The sequence below is a fragment of the Macrobrachium rosenbergii genome, chromosome 18 (genome assembly GCF_040412425.1).
Source record: "Macrobrachium rosenbergii isolate ZJJX-2024 chromosome 18, ASM4041242v1, whole genome shotgun sequence".
Classification (NCBI taxonomy): Eukaryota; Metazoa; Arthropoda; class Malacostraca; order Decapoda; family Palaemonidae; genus Macrobrachium; species Macrobrachium rosenbergii.
Window position 1 is genome coordinate 16,920,601 of NC_089758.1, and position 16,133 is coordinate 16,936,733.

Here is a 16,133-nt window from a genome sequence, read left to right on the forward strand (position 1 = left end):
TTGCACATTCTGTGCAACAGGCATCTATGTATGAACATCTCCCTGTACAACTGTCATCCCACATTATGGCCACCCTTGAAGCCTTGCCCATACAGCGCAGGAAGAAGGCTAGTGTAATAGCCCTCAGTGACTCTAGGCATATGCTACGGTACCGGTGAGAGTCTTCCACCTGTGCATATCCTGACTGTCCTTTTCAGCCTCCAAAGAGGGTGTCCCAGAATATGACCTGGACATCAAAATATCCAAAAGTTGTAATAAGGAAGATTCGTCGTAAGTTATTTAAGTTGATTCTGAAATGCCAAAATTTCTTAAAAATTATCAGTTCCATTCAAGTCTTTGATGCTTCTTTTAGCTGATTCTCTTCGATCTAGAAATTGGGATTGTAATTTTAATATTGTAGTTGATGACAGTATGTAGGTCACTTAAACTGAATTGACTAAGAACTTGCAAGACACTGCATGTTGTCTTGGCACACAGCTCTACCCCTGTATATAAGTTATATTCTATAACATGTACCTAATGAATCTTTGTTAACATTTGTTGAGTTTTGGAGGTTGCTTGGCCTGTTCTTGCCTGTAAAGAGAAGTTAAAAACCAAAGTTAATGCTGCAAAAGTTTATATGAAGTAAAACCTTTTGAGTTACGACTTATAAAAATCTGCAATATCCTGACGGCAGAGTATGATTGACTCTTTTAGGTAGTCCATGGTCTGCTTGCTTATTGTGGGTCTACTAGAGTGGTCATTGTGTTTCTGAAGGTGCAGAGAGGTTCCTGAGATGTGCAGGGTAAGCCTCTTTCAAGATGTAGTTTGTTTGCAGTTTACGGAACATTAGCCCTGTAGTGGGGTAGAGCCGTCAGTGCACCTCAGGTGCGGTGCACTGTAGGCATTACTTAAGGTTCTTTGCAGCATCCCTTTGGCCCCTACCTGCAACTCCTTTCATTCCTTTTACTGTAGCTCCATTCATATTCTCTCTTTGATCGTAATTTCCGCCCTCTTCTAACAATTATTTCATAGTGTGACTGCAAAGTTTTCCTCCTGTTACACCTTTGTAACTTTTAATCTTAATTTTCCTTTCAGGGCTGAATGACCTCACAGGTCCCAGCACTTGGCCTTAGGCCTAAATTGTATATTCTAGACGAAACATTAGCTCTAGACAATTGGTGTGTGACCAGCCAAATGAAATAACCCTTGCCCTGGTTAAACTACTTACTAAAGGTTTCTCTACAGAATTAGTTATAGTGTCAGTAGAACCGTGAAAAATAAGGTTTGAAAGAATTTTTACAGCAAAACCAAGTTGTAGGGGATAGTTCAGATGATGTTACTATGCTGGTTAACTTTATGGTTATCTTATTGTCTAATTCCATTGTGGATATTTGTTTTTTTTTGCCAGTGCTTCATTCCTGATAGTGCATGCTTATTTTTTAGTGTACATAAGATAAAAGGAACAACGCAGTTGATAATGGATATTTTATCTTTTGCCTAGTGACTACTCATGCATAGATACTCACTGTGGGAAACTTGTCATCTGTTCTTTGGACAACCTGACTCTAAATTGTAGGCAAGTTCAGTGTAGGATAATTGTTTTATGTATTACACCTGCATTGTCATTTCACAAGGCTTGTGCCATCTTATGCATATAAAATTAACTATAATATTTTTGTCTTTGCGGATCTGTTGCATTAGTTTTATTGCTTTCGTTTTCTGAGTCATTTTGGTTTGAAATTTTAATACGAAATCGTAACTCTCTGATTTCCCATGTGTCAGCTGTGTAACTGGTACAAAGTGGCTCCTGATGATCTAGATTAGTCTTTTCTCATCACTCTGTTTCCATCACTCTGTGACTTTGCTGCTTTTGCAGATCGATCGTCAGGTGAGTTTCATTTAGAAACAGCTTTATCGTTTGTTTCTGTAATGAGTTGGATATATATAATATATATATATATATATATATATATATATATATATATATATATATATATATATATATATATATATATATATATATATATATATATATATATATATGTGTGTGTGTGTGTGTGTGTGTGTGTAATTTAAAAATGAAATCTTTAACCCTTTCCCCTGTGATTGGTGCATTGAGAGATGCTAACACGGTAATATTCATTAAGTCTCTGGCATGAGGTTGATAGCATAGTATTCTGTTCTACCCTAGACACAGCCCAACGCAGTCGATCAGTGGCCAGGAAACTAGTTCACTGCTAATTCCACTGAGGTTTAGATGGAATTTTTTTTTAGAAAACTTGCCATAAGATGTCATCCTTCCATTTTTTACACTCTGTGGTATCAAAATTTAGTCAGTCATTTTATTATATATATATATATATATATATATATATATATATATATATATATATATATATATATATATATATATATATATGTATATATAAAGTAAGATGCAGAATATGTAACAGAATAGCAAATATAAATTGCGAAGGAGAAAATAATAATAATAATAATAATAATAATAGCATCAAGCATGTGAAGGATGGAGCAACATAAGTAAAGTCATTCATAAACAATGAACAATGTACTGTAGATGGTAGATGTTAAAAAAAATAGATGGCATGGTTGACAATAATATCCTGAAAATATAAAGACAAGGATTTGGGACTTTGGGCACTTAATAAGCTTAACTTCATAATACCATATGATTATCATGCATATTATATGATTATGGGCAATGCTACTTAAAGAGTTACTTCCATTTATTGTTTATACTGATAACTATGTTGTGGAGTTAGTTCCCTTATGAAGAAACTTCCATATGTAACCTAGATATTGGCAATTTTATCACATACCTGTTTAAAGCATATTATCATTGTAAGTAGTTGATGTTGACATAGAAACTTGTATGCATTACGTGACTGCATTTATTATCTATTCAGTAACTATCGAGTTAATTATTTCATATCTTTAATGCATACTTAAATTAGCAGATATTTGAATACCTCCCATTTGTGTACTTTCAGACTGCGTTCACTGTTGTTCTCAATAAAGAGCCAAGCAAATAGACCGAGTTCTTATACATATGTCAGCCTCTGCATAGATAGGTGATGAAAGTGGGAAGATGTAGTAAAATCATGGACAGTCATGCATACAAGATGAGCAGAAGGATAGATACAGTTGTCTCGCTATTAGCTTGCCTACTTTTATAGTCAAAAGGCCTATATATAAAGACATATACATATACAGTATATATATATATATATATATATATATATATATATATATATATATATATATATATATATATATATATATATATATATGGTGAAAAAAATTGTGTATTAAAACATTTGTGTAATGCAAGATAGAAAATTTTATAAAAACTGTTCCATAGGAAGAAAATATATGTACACCATAGTTACTAATTTTTTTTATGTCTAAAGGTAAAGGTTGCATCCCTTAATAAATTAGCTGTTACTAATACACACACACACACACACACACACACATATATATATATATATATATATATATATATATGCAGTGGGTGTATGTATCTATGTATGTTTTCAAGGTAGGGTAGAAAAGAGCCAGTTGCCTAATCAAGTGCGAGGGGGTAATTCATCTAAATGCATGGGTGAGAGAAAGAGATAAAGCAGTAAAGGAGAAGCAAACATGGAAGGGAGAGGGTTTTGAGTTACTGATTGTGGTAGGAAAGGGAGCCTGAAGTGTGAAATACTAATGAATCAGTAAAGTTGGAGCAGACCCAAAAGTGCATTTGATGCAACATTTTCTGTGGGGCTGTTTTTATTTATTTATTTTTTTTTTACTACGACGTACATTGTGTTTGTCATTTGGTTATTTTCCAAATACTTCATGTTTTCCCTGGAATATTGTCCAGCTAAGTGGTTGGTCACTCATTCAGAGGAATATTTATTTATGTATTCATTTATTCTCTCATTTCACTACACCCAAGGGCATTTCTTACATGTTGGCAGCTGGAGTGGAGAACGTTAATGAAAGGAATAACCCAAGATGAAATCTTAGTTATTGGTTGTGGTACTTGTGCACTTGATGGTAATCAGAGATATCTGTCCTGGTCTGTCTACAGTTATGAAAAGGCCACTTATCCTCTGTGGATGGCCTGGTTCTTCATCAGGTTTTTATGCTCTTACTTCTCTCTCCTATTTATAGGTATGAATCTTTAATTCTTCCACAACTTTTCCACATGTTCAGGTATCCTGGTTATGAAGGGTTCGTCGGCTGACTTCTGAATTGCCTGAATAGTTTGCCAAGTATCATGAACGTGCTCGTCGATTTCCAGTGTATTTTCGTTTCGAAATTGTTGACTGCTCCAGATCTGCTTGGAAACGATGTTCTAGAAAAGAATTAGGCATTCTTGTGCAAATAGGCTTTAATGAGACGAGCTTCAGTTGTCTTATTCCCATCGGTTTAACGTTTTTAGCTTGGTGTAGTTTCTTATACACTGATTGCAGAGGCTTGTTCTATGGACATCACTGAATCAGATTTTTTCCCCCTCGACAATGACTGGGACAGGGTATATCTTTACATATTAACCCCGGTTGGAATGTGTTCAGGTTTGTTTAGATACTCTAATTATTCTCAAAGCATTTATTATGTAATTCCTCTAGGTGATTGTCAGTGCTCGGGTAAATTAGCAATGTTAATTCCTCCCCTCGGTGATGATCTGAAACAAGATCATCATTGTATTGTTCATTTAATTTATTGTAGTGGGTTCGTATAGTGGTAAAGGAATATATCATGACTGTTGTAATACTTTACTGTGACAAGCCCTTAGAGTGCTGCAGTTTGCCTGTATGTATCAGGGATGTAATCGTCAATGGGAACTGAACCGAGTCTTCGAATGGACCTTGTACAATTGTGAAGTTCAGTGGTGTTCTTTGTTTATGGAGACTTATGACTGGCCATTGGTTATTTGCATGTTGGGCCACTGTGGTGAAAGTAGGGTAAGTTGCAAGGGAAGTCTTCATTTCTTGCATATTATTCCTCAGCTACTCTTTTGGGGCAGTTTTTTAGTAAGAAATATATACATTTGAAACCAGGTCAACTGATATATCATACTCTGATCATGTTTCTTGTAAAGCTTTGCTGTTAATCCCATTGATCACTGATTTTTAATTGTCTTTATCTTTGTCATGCTTCACACATCTCCGTCCAGGGATACAATGATTTTCTTGAAGGCTGAAGGAAGTATCAATAGACCACATTTTCTTTTTGTGTAATATTATTTCCTATTCTTTTTTCTTTCAACAGAATGAGAGGAATAACAGCCCTTGGCGTCCTGTTCTTAGTGGCTATGGTGGGAGCCCTGGAGAACGGATTGGCTCGAACCCCACCCATGGGCTGGCTAGCCTGGCAACGATACCGATGCAACACTGACTGTGTGAACGACCCCGATAACTGTATTAGGTAAGAATGACTAAATTCGTGTTGCAAATGACTTGAAAATGCAAAGAAATAAAAAATATACTGATCCATAAGTAAAGCTGCTTTATTTGAGCGATTCAAAAGAAAGGTTAGATGTACAAATGCAGGACATACCGAGTCTTATGCATTATCTTTCTGTGAATGCGTTGTCAGCACTATCATAGAGATAGGAGACTTATCAAATTATTTCTAAAAAATGGCTAAAATCATACTTGAAATGGTCGAGCTTGCAATATATGAAACATGATTATCTGTGCAACATTGCATGACTAAAAATGTTGTAATGTGGTAACACTGATGTTTGTCTACTTTTCCACATGATTGCGTCTTTTTTGAGGACTGTAATTTTTAGTCCCGTATTTATATCTCAGTAATTTTTAGCTATCCCGTATTCTTTAACGAAGACAGGTAAAGCTACATAATTCTCCGTAATGTTATCCCCTTAATCTGTCGTTATGACAAAAGGTATAATATCTTGGAGGGAATCTTCACGAAGACATAGCCATTGGCTGAGAATTGTATTTGTATTTTATGTAATGTCTCTCAAATCGACAAGCTTTTAAATTTGAATGGCGTTCAAAGGGGCTTTGCTGTAAAGCTTTTCATTAGGTAATTAGCAGATTTTTTACTACAGTACTACAAATTGAATGAAAACTTGAAATAACAAAATCTGGATGTTATATATATATATATATAAATATGTATATGTACTGTATATATATATATATATATATATATATATATATATATATATATATATATATATATATATATATATATATATATATTATATATATATAATCAGAAAGCTAAAACGTCCTTTACTATCAATTCACTCTACCTCGAAGTAATATATTTTCATATATGTTACCGAAGGGAATTTTTAGTTGATAATAAGTCCACCGTCCGTGGGGATCGAACCAGTGACGGACGAGGAATCAGGACTACAGTGACACACTAACCAGTGGCCGACTGGTTAGTGTGTCACTGTAGTCCTGATTCCTCGTCCGTCGCTGGTTCGATCCTCACGGGACGGTGGACTTATTATCAACTAAAATTCCTTCGGTAACATATATGAAAATATATTACTTCCGAGGTAGAGTGAATTGATATTAAAGGACGTTTGTAGCTTTCTGATTGTATATGAATCACGGTGATGTGATAAATAGTCATATATATATATATATATATATATATATATATATATATATATATATATATATATATATATATTATATTTGCTTTGAAATATAACATCATAATAACTGCCATACGTGAGCAGATTTGTAATTTTCCAGAAACTTTAAACTAGGAAATTATTCAGTTATTTAGTTTTGGCAAAGAACTGTAAGACAGATACGTAAAGCCCTAAGAAACTCCCATTGTAAATGAAATTACTCTGTAATAAAAAAGAACTGGAGAATTTTAGAATGCCCTTTTCGAAAGAAATCAAATTAGTGAGAAAGAGAACTAATTAGGGACCGTGCTATGCCCTGATCACCCTTAATCAAAGAAGCCTGAAGAGTTCATGTAGCCATGAGTAATGTTGTTAATTGCAATTATGTTGGGGAGCCTGGGATTGTCGTGTATGGCCCCTTTCCTTTCGTGGAATTGAAATTGTATAAATATTTTATATGTGTGTGTGTGTGTGTGTGTATGTGCGTGTGTGTGTATGTATATGTACTGTATGTATGTGTGTGTGTCTACCTATCTATCTAGATGTCTGTCTGGGTCCTCATTTCCAAAACACCTCAAGTTATTGTCTTTGCTCATGGAATTAAATCTTACATTACCTTGTTTTTATAACAGTAGCCAAAGCAAAATCCCTGCATATATTATCCTGAATCTGTCCATGTTCATTACAATAACAGTAAGCGATTGCATCTTGATGCTCCTTTGTTATTGTACGGAGCACCGTTCTGTACTTGCAATCGGCGAACTTTTTGCCGAAGGCTTTAAAACATCTCTTCTCAGTAAGTTGGTCTTTGCTTTCTCGTCTCACTGATTTGCAGTTATCCATTTTCTTACTCTGCAGTGTTCCACAATATTTACTTTTCGCTGTTGCCGTTCCTTTCACCATCGAGGCCTTCTCTCTCTCTCTCTCTCTCTCTCTCTCTCAAAAGCAAACTAACGATCCTTCTTATCTCCCTTGACTTCGAATAATTGTTGTTCAGAACATTGCTTCCATGAAAAAGTTATCGTGGCTCGCGGTAATAGATCTCATATTTCTCTGGAACTGTGTCTATGATGTTCAGTTCTTAACATCTGTCAGTAGTTGTAGTGCCAGATAACCGTAAATAAATGACAATCAAGTGCTTATAAATATGTCAGACTTACGAAAATCGTGACATTTTCAACGCATTGCATGACGTTCTTGTAAAAAATGTGCTTCTTCTTCTTCTTCGGTTTCTTCGTAGTAGCTTCTTACGCATTTTTCTGATGATCGAATTCTTTGAGAAACACCACGATCAATATCCATACATGGAACACTGTTTACTTATTATTGAAACTTTTACTTCAAGAGGTTTTCAGTTCACAAATCTCGTCGAAGCTTTACTGTACCTCCGTTCAAATTTTCTTTCTTCCATCTTACTTTCTACCCTCTCCTAACAGTTGTTTCATAGTGCAGCTGCGAGGTTCTCCTCCCGTTACACCTTTCAAACCCTCTGACTGTCAATTTCCCCTTCCAGCGCTGAATGACCTCACATGTCCCAGCACTTGGCCTTTGGCCTAAATTCTATATTCTATCTATCTATCTATCTGTCTATGCATCATCAGTGACACAATGTCTCCCTTCAACTGCAACTCCTTTCATCTGTCCTGTACGGATGACTCCTTTCTTCTTGCGTCGAAACACGTACTCTTTTAGGCGCGTCAGTTAAAAAAAAAAGAAGAAGAAGAAGAGTTTTGCCTACAAATGTCATCGCTTCTTACACGACCCTGTGACGCACATCTTTCTTCGCTTCCCCTGAAGGGAACACCCAAGTCATTTGTTAATGCCAGTTCTACTTCCTCCCTACTTTCAGACTTTTGACATCGCTCGCGCCCATAGGGACTGTGAGTCTTATTTCCCGGTTCTTTTGATGGCTGAGCTACTGTCTTTGATTACGTTGTGTTTGGCTTAGTTTCTGTGGCATCAAAAGTATACGTGCGGACACACGCAGGCGCATACGAACAAATGCCTTCTTAACACCACGTTCACATAAGCACACACACACACACACACACACACACACACACACACACACACACACACATATATATATATATATATATATATATATATATATATATATATATATATATTATATATATACACACACAGTAGGCTATATATATACACAGTATTATATACATATACATGTTTTCATACGCACACACACACACACACACACACACACACACACACATATATATATATATATATATATATATAATGTAGTGTGTTTACACGGCATGGCAACAGAGGCTGCCGGCATCTGAGTACAGCGAATTAATACCAAGCTTATCTAGGACACTTACGTTAAAGCAAGTGACACCATGTTTAAGATTTTAACATAAAAAGGCAGAAAACAATCTTGTGAATCAAGCAGCTGGTAATGTTTACGAATATTCTTGCCTCTGATAAATGATGGAAGAAAAATGAAGAATGATTTGGCGAAAATCACATAAAATATACGCATCCACACACACTCACACGTTTCCCAGTCCTTATGGTTAATTTTAGTAACTGATGGCTTTTAGATAGAGCTGAGTTTTGCCTTAAAGAATTTAAGGTCTTCGCGCTGGAAAAGTGGTTGATTAGAAGCTGAGAGAGAGAGAGAGAGAGAGAGAGAGAGAGAGAGAGAGAGAGAGAGAGAGAGAGAGAGAGAGAGAGAGAGAGAGAGAGAGATAACTCTTCCTGTCGTCATAATTCATTTAAGTGAATAATGGTTCTTAGATAAGTCTGAAGATTTATTAATTTCGTATATAATTTAAGCTTTTGTGCCCGAAGAAGGTTGGCAAAACGTTCAGAGAGGCAGAGAGGTATTTCCTTGTTCTGGTAATTAAATTTAGTGAGTGGTGAATTTTGAGACAATTCTTGCAAGATTAAAGTTTCCGGTGCAACATGGCAGATGAAAGGGGGATATATACGTTTCGAATTTAGGAAGGTGAACGCTGTAATAGAAACGGTGTTGAATAACCGCCACTGGAAAAAGAGGTAAATAATCAATTGCGGAGGAGATATCGGATGAATATTGCTCATTGTTATTATTGTTATGTAATGAGGGCGATGGACGGAGTACAAGTAAACTGCCACTGTAGAAGTCCCACGAACAGACATCATAGGTTATAACTGAATTATTATTATTATATTATTTTTTGAAGAGCGTAGGCCACCAGGACGGGCGACCTAATGCCCTTTTCTTGCCCAGTACTAAAAAAAAAAAATAAATAAAAAGCTAAAACTGGTGGGGCTTAACTAGAAAGACCGCTGGACTTGACTCTTAAAGGACAAGGACAAAACAATAGCGGGGAGAGAATTCCAAAGCTTGGCAGCAGAAATGGAGGAGCCACTGAACCGTGTAACCCAAAGGGGATTACCGGGAACTCCTTCAATATACCTTGGTCAGAATAAATGTGGGAAGTGGTCGCTTAACGGGTGCTACGGAGTGGCCTGAGAGGAGGAATTTATTCCCTGAGGTCTACTGAATGGTGTCCCAAACTTCCCTTGTGTAAGAGAGAGAGAGAGAGAGAGAGAGAGAGAGAGAGAGAGAGAGAGAGAGAGAGAGAGAGTTGAAACCAACTCTTTTACTGTCTGTCGTCGTTTTTTCTCGAATCTGGGCTAGTTAGGGGCACCAGGTTACTTGAAAATTGATCTCAGGAAAAAAAAAAAAAAAAAAAAAAAGCTTCATATGGAGGATTGGAAGATAACCATGAAATTTCCACTTTCTTATGAGTTGAATTCGATGACGCAGAAAACCAGATCTATCATTTTTCACAGATATTTTATAGATGAAGTTGGCCTAATGCCAGCACAGGCTTTTTCACAATGGCGACCTGTGAGTGATGGTAAATCTGGTGTCGACCTTTGGTCTCGAGTCATCCAACGAATACCCACATTTTTTTAAACTTTTGGTTTAGCTTCAGTTTTCCCCTTACGGATGAATTTCAGGTTACAGTTCATATACTCTGTTTAAAGAATGAATAAAAGAAACTAATAAAAACCTCAAGTTAATCATTCATTTCCTCTTCGTTAATTTTCCTTTAATTTTTCTGTCTCATTTTCGAGGTTTCCAGAATTTTTAGTTTTCTGTGAAAGAAAACTATTGTGCCGGCTGTGTCTGTCCGTCCGCACTTTATTCTGTCCGCACTTTTTCTGTCCGCCCTCAGATCTTATAAACTACTAAGGCTAGAGGGCTGCAAATTGGTATGTTGATCATCCACCCTCCAATCATCAAACATACCAAATTGCAGCCCACTAGCCTCAGTAGTAATTTTTATTTTATTTAAGGTTAAAGTTAGCCATAATCGTGCTTCTGGCAACTATATAGGATAGGCCACCAGCGGGCCGTAGTTAAAGTTTCATGGATCGCGGCTCATACAGCATTATACCGAGACCACCGAAAGTTAGATCTATTTTCGATGGCCTTGATTATACTCCGTAGCGATTGTACAGAAAACTCGATTGCTCCGAAGAAACTTCGGCGCTTTTTTACTCATTATTATATGAAACAGCTGAAGAACTTGAACGTTTTATGGATATAAGGCTGTTGTATTTGTCAGTTTCAAATCCTTGTTATATCCTTAGACTTTAATTTCTTCTTTATTTTGGTTTAAATGCAATTATCTTTTTCTTCGTAAAAGAACGATTACCCTGAATTTTACCCTACTTCCAAATTGGGTCTTTTGCAAAAATGTCTGGAACGTAAATGAGGAAAATTTTCAAGAACCATCGTTACGAAACTCCCCGAGATATAAAACTCGAACCGATGCTATTAAAAACAGGCGTAATTAATCCTGGGCGTGAAAAATGATGCCGGAGGCTTTGGCTCCTTCCTGTGGGATGCATAGGATGCGGACGCGAGCATTAACGCCTGACGTCCTTGGTTCCGCGGCAGACAAACGACCCACCGGAAGCCAGAAATCCCTCTCCCGATATTTTTCCCCGAGAGGGTTGGCCATGCAAGGTTGCTCTTCTTCTTCTTTTACTTCTTCTTCTTCTTCTTCTTCTTCTTCTTCTTCTTCCCGCAGGGGCGTATTGCCGTTAGTGCACCTCATGCTGTGCACTGTAGGCATTACTTAAGGTTCTTTGCGGTGTTCCTTCGGCCCCTAGCTGCAACCCCTTTCGTCCTTTTACTGTACCTCCTTTCATATTCTCTTTTTTTCCATCTTACTTTCCACCATCTCCTAACAATTGATTCATAGTGCAACTGCGAGGTTTTCCTTCTGTTACACCCTTCAAACCTTTTGCTGTCAATTTCCATTTTAGCGCCGAATGACCTCATAGGTCCCAGTGCTTGCGCTTTGGCCTAAATTTTATACGCAGTTCAGTTCAATTCGTCTTCTTCTTCTTCTTCTTCTTCTTCTTCTTCTTCTTCTTCTTCTTCTTCTTCTTCAGCATTCCCTTCCCCAATGTTTTTCCCCAGGAGGGCTGTGGATACAAAGTTGCGCTTCTTCTTCTTCTTCTTCTTCTTCTTCTTCTTCTTCTTCTTCTTCTTCTTCTTCTTCTTCTTCTTCTTCAGAAATCCCTCCCCAGTGTTTTTCCCCAAGAGGGTGTGCGATGCAAAGTTGCTTCTCTCCTTCCTCCTCCTCCTCCTTCCTCTTCCTCATCTTCTTTCGTCAGAATTCCCTTCCCCAATGTTTTTCCCTAGGAGAATAGGCGATGCAAAGTTGCTCTTCTTCTTCTTCTTCTTCTTCTTCTTCTTCTTCTTCTTCTTCTTCTTCTTCTTCAAAAATCCCTCCCCCAATGTTTTTCCCCAGGAGGGTGTACGGTGCAAAGTTGCTCCTCCTCCTCTTCTTCCTCTTCTCCCTTCTTCAGAATTCCCTCCCCCAATATTTTTACCGTAGAGGGTTGGCGATGCAAGGTTGGTTCTCCTCCTCCTCCTCCTCCTCCTCCTCCTCCTCCTCCTCCTCTTCTTCTTCTTCTTCTTCTTCTTCTTCTATATAGCTCATTTGCACACAAGTTTTCTTCTTATTCGTTTTAGCGAACAGCTGTTCATGAAAACGGCCGACCTCATGGTGTCCGAAGGGTACTTGGCCCTAGGCTACGACGTCGTTTCCATGGACGACTGCTGGCCGGCGAGGGAGAGGGACGCCGACGGGAAACTCCAGCCTGACGCTGAGCGGTTCCCTTCGGGACTGAAGAAATTGGGTGATTATGTGAGTTCACATTTTGTTTTCATGTGCCGCCTCCCGTTTAGCTTCGTTCATGCAGTTTATATATTAGCTGGGTTATGTATGTCAATATGAATTGTTAGGTAAGACTGAAATGAAATTCTGTAGAATTTTGTAGCTATAGAAATTAAATGACGAAAACGAAACCGATGTGTGATGGTGGGAATTATAAGATAAACTATTAACCTTAATTGTACGATTGAAGGCATTTCTGCATCTGGTACAAATAAAAAAAAAATGTACAAACAATTCAGTTTTATCAGAAGGGTTGACTGGCATTTGTTCACAGAATTAAAATGTTGATTGACACTTAAAGTCCCGGTATTCAAAGAAACTGGTAAGAAAATAATAGGTAATCATATATGAGATCTAATTCCATGATCCAGTAACGGGAAATAAACAGATGAGGGCCAGTTCTTATTCTAGTAACTGTCTCGAAAAGCACATCATATTTTCAGGACTAAACTACAGTTTTACAATTTTTAATTCCGTAAATATGATGTACTTTTACGGTGACCAGAATAAGAACTGGCCCTCACATTTTGAGTGTGACTTCCCTGTTTATTCCGTTACTAATCAGGACTAGGCCTACGTTATTTGAGTCTGTCTGAATGCCAGCAGAATAGACTGGAAGTCGTAGAATTGCTATAGCCAATCGAGAGAAGTCACTCGTAGGCCAAGAAGTCTGAGAACTTTACGCAAAAGTTATGAGATAGATGTTCGTCTAGGGAAGCAAAAGTTTGAATATATGGGGGCGACTGGTGAGCCAAGTCTCTTTAATGGAAATGATGTCCGGCTGTTGAATGGGCACAGAATGAAAAATGTGGAGGCTGCTGGAATTGATTTTCCTCGGGGTTTGTGCTGGAAGTAATAAAACCTCAAAGGGAGAGACCTAGAGTCATTGCAGAATGGTGTTGTAAAATGATTACTTACAGGAAAGAGGTGGAGCATTGAAATGTGCAGCTGAAGTCACATGGAAAAATGTATGTACGTATGTCTATATATGCATTATATTATATAATATATTATATATATATATATGTATATATAAATACACACATATATAACATATATACACATATACAGTACATATAAATATACATATATATGAACCCGAAAGGGAAACTACTCTGACTAAATTTATAAATAAAAAAGAAAAACAAAGCTCAGAAAAATAAACAAGATCATAAACAAAACCAACGGTTCCCCTTCATCCGTTCCCTCCGACTCCCACGAAAGACACATGACTCAGCATCGGGACTCAGAAATATTGTATTAAGCATTTTCTGTCGCAATTTCTCTCTTCCTCATGAAAGGTAATGAGAGAGGAGGCGACTTTCGTCTTTCGCCCTTCCCAGAAAAATAGAAATAAAAAAGGAAAAGAGAAAATTCCTGTTGCTGGATTCAGATAATTCCTCTGGGTCCCTTTTCATTTTCTCCTGTTCAGGCTCCATTTTCTTTTGGGATAGACGAAGGAAGAGTCATAGGGAGAGGGAGAGAGCAGTGTGTGTGTGTGTGTGTGTGTATATATATATATATATATATATATATATATATATATATATATATATATATATATATACATATATATATATATATATATATATATATATATATATATATATATATATATATATATATATATATATATATTATGTATACATAAATATATATAAATAAATATATACATATACATATATATATATACTGTATATATATATATATATATATATATATATATATATATATATATATATATATATATATATATATATGTATATACAGTATATATACATCACATCTTGTGGACACAATGTCGGCAATAAACTGCGAACTTAGCAAACACAAGCCGAGACCTGTACAGTCAGCCGCATCAGAGGGGGAGAGAAAGAGGTGGCGATAGAGAGAGAGGAGAGAGAGAGAGAGAGAGAGAGAGAGAGAGAGAGAGAGAGAGAGAGAGAGAGAGAGAGAGAGGTGCAGTCTGTGAATCCTAAGCAAAACGCGCGAATTTGCATTGCAATCTTGAAAAGGCGGACAGAACGCCGGTCTTCAGAATAAATAACTGATGGCGCATTTTGCTTGTGAAAGCACGAACTCGGAAATATGCAACGAGAGCTGCCGTCTGGCTGTGCTGAATCTCACTTCACGGCTCAACAAAAACAGCGCGATGATTTCATGACTTTATAAATAGACTACCTAATTGTACAGAGGACAACGACGATCAATTTACTCGCCGAGGAAAGAGAGAGAGAGAGAGAGAGAGAGAGAGAGAGAGAGAGAGAGAGAGGGTTCTCGTGAGGAATTAGGTAAGGAACAAATAACAGAGAGAAAGAGAAAGAACATTTGTTCCACCTATCTCGTTTCTTAATGAATAAATAGAATAAACAAATATAACATAGGGGTTAAAGTAAACAGTCACAAAGAGAGAGAGAGAGAGAGAGAGAGAGAGAGAGAGAGAGAGAGAGAGAGAGAGAGAGAGAGAGAGTCACATTGACTCTCGTAAGCAATTACAGATAAGGGAGAAATGACAGAGAGAAAGAACATTTGTTTCTCCTATCTCGTTTCTTAAAGGATAAATAAAATGAGAAAAAAAATAGAGGTTAAACAATCATAAATAGAGATAGAGAACGTAAAGCTAAAACAAACAGAGAGAGAGAGAGAGAGAGAGAGAGAGAGAGAGAGAGAGAGAGAGAGAGAGAGCGAGCCAACAGAATTATTCTAGTCGAGAATGTAAACATCCTGCTCATCTTGCCTAGCCTTTTCATGAATAATAAAACCAAACAAATAAGTATAAGAATAAAATTACAATCCGCTTCGCATTGGCCTCCGGGAATTAAGCATTCCGGTGGTCTAATGAATGAGATTCATCTCCCTGCTTTGTGGAAGGCAAGCGAGTATCAGGCAAGGAAATGAATGCAGTAGTCGTGCAATTCTCTTGTTCCTGCTTGACATTGCAATGTCTTCAGTCTCCTGGTTTCATGTCTCGTCTTTTGTTTATGCTTTTCTTTGTTTTTTTTTTTTGCTTGATTCTTTTCCAGTATCAGTAACTGGCTACCACTGAGTTTAAATCTTTTTTTTTTAATAGTTTGTATTTTGTTGTTGTCGGAACGTGTTGCTTTATGCGGGTCTCGGACTGGACGGTTACTTTTGTTAATTACACTGGAAAATTAATTGTTTTATTTATGTCTTCTCATGTAAATTACAATATTGCTTATGTACATATCTACAGCCTTACGGGCTATGCATACCCTGTTTTTCATTTCATGCCCCGAACGAGCATTAATGGCTGCAAAGTTTGTTGCAAAATCGGAAGTGTT

At 37.0% G+C, this 16,133-nt stretch overlaps 1 protein-coding gene across 2 annotated transcripts in view; it reads left to right on the top strand.

The window, feature by feature from the left end:
- The first annotated feature begins 1,433 nt into the window (after positions 1–1,433).
- Positions 1,434–16,133, top strand: part of LOC136848155 (alpha-N-acetylgalactosaminidase-like) — a 23,823-nt gene continuing 9,123 nt past the window's right edge. Inside the window, exons 1-3 of one of the 2 annotated variants that reach the window (XM_067120435.1) lie at positions 1,434–1,558; positions 5,266–5,421; positions 12,627–12,801. In XM_067120435.1, coding sequence (XP_066976536.1) covers positions 5,267–5,421; positions 12,627–12,801 — 330 coding nt within the window. In that variant the 5' untranslated portion in view covers positions 1,434–1,558; position 5,266. Of the gene's footprint in view, positions 1,559–1,589; positions 1,871–5,265; positions 5,422–12,626; positions 12,802–16,133 lie in introns of those variants that run through there. The other variant, XM_067120434.1, reaches the window with a different exon arrangement.